We start from the raw sequence: 9,495 nt of genomic DNA, 5'->3' as shown, positions 1-9,495 counted from the left end.
CAATTTCGGTCTGGATTGACACAACTGCTGTTTTTCACAAGCTCAAAGTACTCGACAGCAACAGGGCTAACTTACATGGGGATGATGATCATTGGGTGCACTCTTCCGGTGACACTATGTCATTTCCCACAATGGGGAAGCATGTTTTTCCCACCAACCAAAGACCCTGTTAAGGGAAGTGAGGAACATTATTATGCCGCAGAGTACACCGAAGCTGAGAGGCAGAAAGGTATGCACCAAAACAGCTTGAAGTTCGCCGAGAACTGTCGATCGGAGCGTGGCAAGCGCGTGGGATCCGCACCTACTCCTCCAAATTTAACGCCTAATCGTGTCTGAGTTTCTCGGATTTTGGTTCTTTTCTCTAAGGGGATGGATGATTGTCAATCTCTTATTGATGGTTCAATGAGCCTCAATAAGTAGAGATTTAAAGAATGTACCCTGAATTTTCTTTCTTCTGTCTTTTTTTTTTTGTTTTTTTGTGTGGTTACATATCTGGATTTGAAATTATATACGAAAAATTTTCAAGTACTATAAATTGGCTTTCGTAGGTATGAATTTTTTCTTATTCACATATTTCTTCACGTAATCCTTAAGTTACCTTCTAAAATGGTTAAGCTTCAACTCCTGATATCATTTTTCTTCTTACATTATATGCGACAGAATAAGTCATCTCAAGGTTATATTGTATTCACTTCCTTATTTCTCATACCAACCCACAAACATTTACGGTATAAAAAAAATAGTTTACACGCGTTCACTAAGAAATTTATACCATGGACATCCAAAATTATTGTATTACTACCTCGTTTCCCAGAGACAATATTTTTCAATATTATACTTTATTTAAATCTAAAGTATTTTATTAGTAGTAAAAGTGGTTGAAGGCGTCAAATGTAGTAGTTACCGGAGCAACTGTGAAGGCATAGTGGAAGATATATTATAAGATAGACCAGGTGATTCACTGGATTCTGAACATATTAAATTCAATTGCAATTTGAAATTTAATCCACAATGAGTTGAAGTCTTATAGATAGTGAAACTACAGTAGCAAACAGTTGCAATGTATGCGGAAGAAATGCCCCAGATCAAGAAGATGTAGTTAGTCCTTGTCTAGGTTTTGAGAGCCTATTTTTGCTTAATTAATTAAAAGTAGTTGATAAGTATCTATGTACTGAAAAATAGTACTTTTAGGTAGTGAAACTGGCGTACCATGTAGTAAAAATAAAAATAAAAATTAGTGAATTAATTAATTAATTCTGAGACAAACGTAATGAAGCCAAGTCAACTTTCCTACCACTTGGGAATTAAAATCGTGTACCCACAATGTTTCAAATTAGCTTATCTTAATACTAGAAAGAGGATTCATCAGGTAGTGGAAAGTATCCTGCTCTTATCAGGGAGAGTATTCTAAGATTACAATGATTCATTAATTAGCCCAACAAACGTAAGCATATGGATTTCAGTTGCGAATGAAAGCTTTGAATGATAATAGAGAAGGCAATGACAGAACTCGCTACTCAGTCATGATTCAGGATGAAGAAAATATGAGTTTAACTTATATACAACGATATTGTAAACTATTTTTCCTTTACTTTATCAGGTCGCTCAAAAGATATTTAGAAGTTACGCTATATAATAGGTGTTACAACAATAAGGCTATATATATCCATACTATATTAATAGTGGGAAGCTTTTAAGTTAAAAGTTAAATTACTAAAATGCCCACTAAAAATTAAAGACTTTTTAATAAATATATTGAAATAAAAAAAATTATTAATTTGAACTGAAGAGTCCTTTCCTGAAAAGGTTGCGTCCTTTCAATTGTTTAACTAACCTTTACAGTTGAAACAAACGTTTCCTTTCAAAATTGGTGTCCATCCATTAGCAACCTAATTATAAGAAGATGCTCTAAAGGTTCTGAGCAGCCAACACATAAGAATAGACGAAGAGAGAAATCAAAGCATTCTTCTTTCTGCCAACTTCTCAAAAGTTCACTACGAACGGATACATTTTGGGTGCTCTTTAGATTTTCTTTTTCTTTTTCAAGATTACCTTCTCCAATAAAATATGTGAATTTATATAAGGCAGAATAGCCTAAATGACACCTATACTTATGCCACTTTGTCATGCCGGTCCCCAAACTTGACAATTTGCCAATTGAACCCTTACACTCCTTCAAACCGTGTATAATAAACGCTTATGACAGGAGGCTGCCAGTGCGTGTAATACAATCTTCTCCACGTTGGTTGCCACGTCAAAATAACAATGTGTAGATGCCATGTCACATGGTAGATTAAAATAATCAAAATAAAAAAATAAAAAATAAAATTCAAACATTAATTCCCTAATCCCCGCCCTCATTGATTTCTCTCTCCCCTCACGTTCTTTCTCCTGCCCATCTTGTTTCTCTCTCTTCGTGTTCTTCCTCCTTTCCCCTTCCAATTCTTCCCTTTTTATATTGTAGAAATAATATTAAAATATGTAAAGAAAAGAAACCGAGAAAAAATTATTTTTTTTCTAGATCGAAAAGTGGGAGAAGAAGTTCGGTGGTCCATTTCCATGGCTTAAGGCGTTAGGTGGCGGAGAAGAAGTTCGATGGTCCATTATTGGTTTAGCTCAAAAATTAATACCCGCTGCCCCTTTAGTATATTTTTGACTTGTTCAGAATTCAAGAGTAGTAAAAAATGACACCATAGGAATACAGAGATGTTTAAGGGAACTCGAGGGATTGAGTTTTTTTTTTGGAAGGGACGAGCGGGGGAGTGGGGAAGAAGAAGAAGTAGCATACAGGGGAAAAAATCGAAAAGGGAAGAGCCGAGGTTGTTTTGGGGAGAGGGGGTTGGGCGGGGAAGAAGAAGAAGCATACAGGGGGAAATAATCGAAAAGGGAAGAGGAAAGGGAGGGGTGCGGTGTTTGTTGGATGGGGTGGGGGTGGAGTGCGGGGGGGGGGGGGGGTTAATAAGGAAAAGTAAGTAAGGTGGGGTGGGTTGCGTGGAAGAACTGAAAGAGACGATATCTCCTTTGCTTTTTTTCTTTTTTGACTTTATTTTATCTTTATCTTTTTAATTATTTTTCATTTTTATTTTAATAATTTTTTTCTTCTTATTTTAATTATTTCTTGTTTCAAAATTTTAATATGCACGCTCGTTGTCCGCGTGAATTACACCCACTTTGTCCAGCTCAACCATTTTGTTGCCACATGTGCTTGGTCACGGTCAGAGGGCTTAAAATATAGGCTTTGATCAAGTTAAAGTGTCTGAATGAAAACAGTGAAGTTTTGGGGACTGGCATGACAAAGTGTGACAAGTATAGGTGCCATTTAGGCCATTTTGCCTTTATATAATTCAATATTATACCTTTTGAGAGACTTCCAAGATCAGTCTTTGAGGTCTTATTCAACTGGACAAAATTGAAGATAGTATCCCTCATGGTTAGAATTTAAGCAGCAGTAATTTGTTCCGATCGTCCGTGATTAGAACACTTGTAACGTAATGAAACCTTACCTGTTAAATGTGGAATCCATCAAAATTCATAGTGCGTACTGTAAGATTTACGTCAATGGTCATAATAATGTTAAGCACGCAGGAAACTTAGAGTCCGACTCTTAAAATGAGCCACATCCATAATCAAAGATGATTTTTGTAAGATTACTTTATGTAGAACTGCCATGTCCATATATCATGAGTATATTCGTTTTAAATACCTCTTGAATTAAGGAGCCTGAACGTTGACTTTGAATACTGCTATTTCTACTGCTTTGAATTTGCTTATATACAATACCCTTTCTTTTCTATCTTCCGAAGCGTCAATGTACTTTAGATTTATTTTTCTATCCATTTACTCTTTATATACTATTAATCTACAACAATAACCGATAATGCCTTACACATGATGTTGATATGTTCAAGAGTAATCAAATTTTTCATTTATTTTCGTCCCTTTTCTAGAAATGAACATGTTTTATATTTATGATTAATATATGATGTAGATTCTTATAATTTTGTTGTTCAATATTGTTTGGCTCAAAAGTTATCGATATACTTTGGCAAGCTTAAAAACAATCAAAGTAGGAAAGGGTTAAATCGTAATCAAATATAATAGACCTAGAGATGGAAATGAAGTTGTTGTTGTAGATCTAATAGTGTAAAATGATAATATGAACTCAAGAAGAATATTCGTTAGAGATAGGAGATAGAGAGAGAGTAGGAGAAAATGAGAGAGTTGTATTATTCTCCAATCCTCTTTTTACAATGTGAAGGTCTCCCTTATATAGTAGGAAGACCTTCCTCGAAATAATAAAAAGATACAAAATAGGTAACGTTTTCCTAGTGAAGACACTGAGTCTTAAACGATGTCGCTTTTGTCGCCCACGTCAAGTCGTACCCTTAACGTTAGTTTGACGTATACTCATTGGGGTGCCCATTGGCGTAGAGACGTTGACGGTCAAATTTGACCCTATATAGTTAGTCCCTCCGTTCGTTGGAGACGCATTCGGTAGCGTCTTCAATGGGCGAAATGCAAACCTCGTCTTAGGGAGAATTTGACCTTCGACCTTGGGCGGCAATGTGCATGAGGCAAAATGTATGACGTTGTTGAGCCACTGACGCGTGGCTTCCTTTCTGGAATGATGTCATCGCCTGTATGCGTCACCATTATACTTACTCCCGAGGCGGTTCAAAGGATGATGTGACATTTTGGTTTTCCCAAGCGCACGGTTTCGAATCAATGATTCTTCGATTTCTGGCGCAACCTAACCCTATAAATGGGGAGAGGGTTCAATCCGATTTCATCTTTCGAACCTTTGTATAAACATTTTTCCAGTTTACTTCTTTGCCTTTCTTTCTTGTAACCGTTTTATTTCGTGTGAGACTCCTCCACTTCTTTGAAGTCATATTTCTCGTCGTTTTAGTGCCTTATTTTTCCAACAGAATCATCATGGTAAAACGTCGTCAAGGTGGTAAAAAGACCAAGGACACTGACCCATCTAGGGTTCCGCCTTCCTATGGCGGTGAGGAGGAGGAAAGTGAAAAGGCCTCGTTCCCCTTACTGTAGACAACGTCCTCCCAAAGGAAATGCATATTCGAAAAGGATTTTTCAAATGAAAAGATACCAGCCCTTCCCTGGGAGCATAGTGTTTTTACCTGCAATCTCATCTAGGACAACCTTCGAGTGACACACAACATTCCTGATCCATGTGGAAATGGCTCCGGCTGGGATGGACTATGCCAATGTGCACAGGCCTGGGTACTACACATTTTACGAGTACCCATTTTTGATCCGGTTATAGTGCCTCCCGATTTTACCCCTCTAGCGGAGGAGGCTTTGCCGTTTTTTCAAATGTGTGTCCGTGCTCAGCTTACTCCTTTACACCTTGAAGTGTGCAGGATTCCTGACCACGTATGCAGCTAAAGGTCTGAGTGCGGCCGCTCCAGTTCATCATCTTTTACAGTTATTCAGCCCTGGTTACCCGAGGGGTACCATGTTGCAATTGAATAAGCTGTGGCACGAAAGGGTTTGGGTAGTTAAGTCGACGACAAGGCCAACCGCCTCTCTGGCATAGGTACTTCTACATCAGAAACGGAGCCACGTAGGTGTCTAACCCTGAAGGATTCCTGGAAAAGATGGAACCCAGAACGTGAAGTACCTTTATTTGCAGAATTTATGAACTGTTCGTGGACCTTTGACCATTCGGCCACTGTGATTTCTTTCTTCTCTTTTTTTTTTGTAGCGAGGGCTTCTCCACCCCAGTTTATTGACAGTATTAAATCGTGGGTGGAAAAGATTGATACCTTATGCGGAGGAATGCCGTACTGGGCTGGCATTTCTTCAACGGTATCGGCCCGTCAGGTAATTCTTCGCCTTGGTTTGGAAGCTCCCTTAGGTTTTGTTACCTGACTCTACTCGTGTTGGCAGGTCGGAGCGCCCTAAGAAGAAGAAGGCCGTCGTTACCGCTGACATCCTACGCCTAAGGGTGGAGTCCGACTCTGATGGCGAGAGACATACCCTGCGGCTCACTCAGTGATGGCGCTCCAGAAGGTTCTCAGCAGGAGGTTGGCCTATGGCGGCGTCCGCAAGTGAAGCGACTCCTTCAGTGCCGTCCCAGCGCGGCCTATGGAGGAGACTTCTGAAGGTGAAGGAGCCAGCCAGAGAGAAAGAGACGGCGGTTTGATAACGGGCAAGGGGACATCGACTGAAGACGAGAGGGTAAGTGAACCCCGTCAAGTGTCGAGGCCGGTTTTTTATGGCCGATGCTATCCGTTCTGGGAGGTCGGTTCCCCAAAGGAGAGCTGTTGCCGACGCCAGCCCAGCCCATGTTTCCGGAGAGGCGGTTTGTCGGCTGCTGTTGGAGAAGTGGGCGATGGTGCCGAGAGGGCGGACATTGAGGCCGCCCGTGGAGATGCAGATGGGTTAAACGAGGGGTCCAGCCCATGTGGAGATGACGGCGGGTAGGTCCAACGCCGAATTATGATCCCAGTAGGGTATAACCTGTTACAACACAGCGAGCAGGCCGCAACGGATATGACCCTGTTATGTGCGGCTGCTGAGCATGAAATGCTGAAGGGTGTTAGTGACGGGGATCTAATCCCGGAGGGTTGCTGGCGCGGCCTTGTAGGTAGTTTTCAAGTTTTTCTTTGTGTGCCGTAAGGCTAACTTTGATGCGTACTGACTTGCCTTTCCTCTTTTTCTTCTCCTTTTTAGACTCTCATTTTGGAGGTGGAGAGGAGGCGGGGCGCAAAAGAAGGCAGCCACTTTTAAGCAAGATGGCGAAGAAGTACCAACGGTGCCGTGCCAAGCATCGGGTGCTGGCGGACCTACTTAAGCAGGACCCGGAATTTCGGGTGTTCCGTGGACGGCCCTTGAACAGTCGGAGGCCCAAATTGAAACGGAGGGTGGCCGAGCTGGAGCAGGTCGATGAAGCAGCTGATGACTGCTTCTGGCTCGGAACATTGAGCTGGAAGACTCTTCTTCAGTCGAAGGAAGAAGAAATTGGAGGTTAGCCGTGGGGTAGCGGTGGAAGCTGCTGATTTTGCGGACCAAGGTCGCTGCTTTTTGATCGCCGAACTCCGATGCCAGGGCAACTGAGATTGAAGTCCTTAAGCAGACTGCTGCACCAAGGCCTGATGAGGATGCGCATCGTGAGGCGCATGATATGTGGGTATACGCCGAGGCCAGATTAGTCGTATTCGAGGAGTTCCTTGGCTGCGGGTCGAGCCACTGAGGGGAGGTTTCTGGAGCAACGGCGCGTAGCCCGCGAAACCTGTGGGTATTAGTTCTGATCTCCCCAGACCGGGCCGCCGGCGCTATAACTTCCGAAGACGTCAACCGTTCTAGAATCCGGCTCTTTGGATCTACTGCAACTTATCAACCCGGGAGCGGCGATGAACAAGGTTTGGGGTCAGGCAGGGGAGACGGTCGAAGCGGCGAAGCCTCTTAGGACTTGTATATATTTTGTTTTGTTGTATTTTGGAATGTAAATGGGACCTTTTGTAAGGTCAGGTGTACATGCCATTTTTTGAATGATATGAAAGTCGTACTTTTGCTGTCATTCTTTTCCTTTTGTATCTTTTATTTCGGTACCTCGTCTCCACAGAGCGGTGCTCACTTACTTGTAGGATTTTCAGTGTGTTTCTCGAACGTTGTCTATGTTATCCGCCGATAGGATGCGGCTTCGACGCTAGATAGTGGTGGCTTTAAGCTAACAATAATGGCATCACTTCAATTGTTATTTGAGTGCCTTTCATCGTAGTCGAACAGGATTGGCGACGATGGCCTTAGCCATAATACTGTCGATGGCCTTAGCCATGTACGTAACTTCGACTGTCGTCGAATTACTTGTTTGTAGTGGTCGAGCTGGGTCGTTTATTGATGATAATGGCCTTAGCCATAATACTGTAGATGGCCTTAGCCGTGTACGTAACTTCGACTGTCGTCGAATTACTTGCTTGTCGTAGTCGAGCTGGGTCGACTTGTTGACGACGTGGCCTGAGCCATAATACTGTCGATGGCCTTAGCCATGTACGTAACTTCGACTGTCGTCGAATTACTCGCTTGTCGTAGTCGAGCTGGGTCGACTTGTTGACGACGATGGCCTGAGCCATAATAACTGTCGATGGCCTTAGCCATGTACGTAACTTCGACTGTCGTTGAATTACTGGTTTGTCGTAGTCGAGCTGGGTCGACTTATCGACGACGATGGCCTTAGCCGTTTATGCATTGGAGATGGCCTTAGCCGTTTGCACGTTGGAGATGGCCTTAGCCGTTCATACATTGGAGATGGCCTTAGCCGTTCATACATTTGAGATGGCCTTAGCCGTTTATACATTGGAGATGGCTTTAGCCGTTTATACATTGGGAGATGGCCTTAGCCGTTTGATACATCGGAGAGGCCTTGCCGTTCATGACACCGGAGATGGTCTTAGCCGTTATACATCGGAGATGGGCTTAGCAGTTCATTTATTGAGATGGCCTTAGCGTTCATTCATTGGAGATGAGCCTTAGCCGTTTCATTATTGGAGATAGGTCTCTAACCGTTTACACATTGGAGATGGCCCTTAGCCGTTCATTCATTTGGAGATGCCGGCTTAGCCGTTTACACTTGGAGAGGCCTAGCCGGTTCATTCTCTGGAGATGGCCTTAGCCGTTCATGTCATTGGAGATGCCTGTAGCCGTTTACACACATTGGAGATCATCTAGTCCAGTCCCTTTGTCATGTCAGTTAGGCAAGCGTATGGAGTGGCCTGTATGATAAACTTGTTCCCAAAATAACTCCAGGTGCTCCCTCTGCGGCCTCGTTAAAAACCTACCCGCAGAAAACCAATTGGGACAAAACTCGGGTAAGGGAAAAAGAGGTGAGACTCGGGAGCACGCCTTTCAGAATGGAAATACTTGAGGTGGGCGACGTTTACAATTGTTTCTGGAGCATTTTTCCTTCCGATTGTTTCTAATTGAATGCTCTTTACTTGCTGCTGCTGTGATTTTTTGTAGGGTCGAGTCCCGTTGGGTGCCTCCAGTTTTCTTCCGTTGGTCTTTTGGATGCCAAAGTTTTTGGCTTGAGGACGTAGTTCCCCATTTTGAGTGGTCTTATTTTGGGCTCTCTTGTTGGTATTCTTTCGATTTGTTGTTTTCTCTGAGCCACCATTCTTTATGTGGGCCCCATTCTCTTCTTTCCTCGGCCTTCATCGAGGTCTTGAAGTTGTTTATGTCGTTCTCCTCTTGCTCCGCTGGTATGTGAATACCTCAACTTGGTTTCGGACTTTGAACTGGTATGACCGCGTTGGTATCCGTAGACAGTGAGTATGGCGTTTCTCCCCGTGGAGGATTTGGGTGTGGTGTCCAGTGTTTCCACACACTTCCGGTAGTAGCTCGGCGCCAACAGCCTTTGGCTTCTCGAGTTTCTTCTTCAGTATGTTTCAATTGGGTTTTATTGGAAAACTTGCTTGGCGTTGGCGGCGGGTGAATATGGCGTGGAGAAGTATTCGTATTGCATTTGTCGAA

General features: G+C 42.8%; 1 protein-coding gene across 1 annotated transcript; it reads left to right on the top strand.

The window, feature by feature from the left end:
* Positions 1–10: 10 nt before the first annotated feature.
* LOC109208867 (high-affinity nitrate transporter 2.1-like) lies at positions 11–528 on the top strand (the record flags this gene model as incomplete). Its single annotated transcript, XM_019372024.1, is given in 1 exon segment — positions 11–528. A coding segment is annotated over 1 exon segment (326 nt), but the record flags the coding sequence as incomplete, so codon positions are not given.
* Positions 529–9,495: the final 8,967 nt, after the last annotated feature.

Source organism: Nicotiana attenuata, unplaced genomic scaffold (assembly GCF_001879085.1).
Source record: "Nicotiana attenuata strain UT unplaced genomic scaffold, NIATTr2, whole genome shotgun sequence".
NCBI classification, from domain to species: domain Eukaryota; kingdom Viridiplantae; phylum Streptophyta; class Magnoliopsida; order Solanales; family Solanaceae; genus Nicotiana; species Nicotiana attenuata.
The sequence above is the reverse complement of the archived record's forward strand: the minus strand, read 5'-3'. Positions and strand labels throughout refer to the sequence as shown.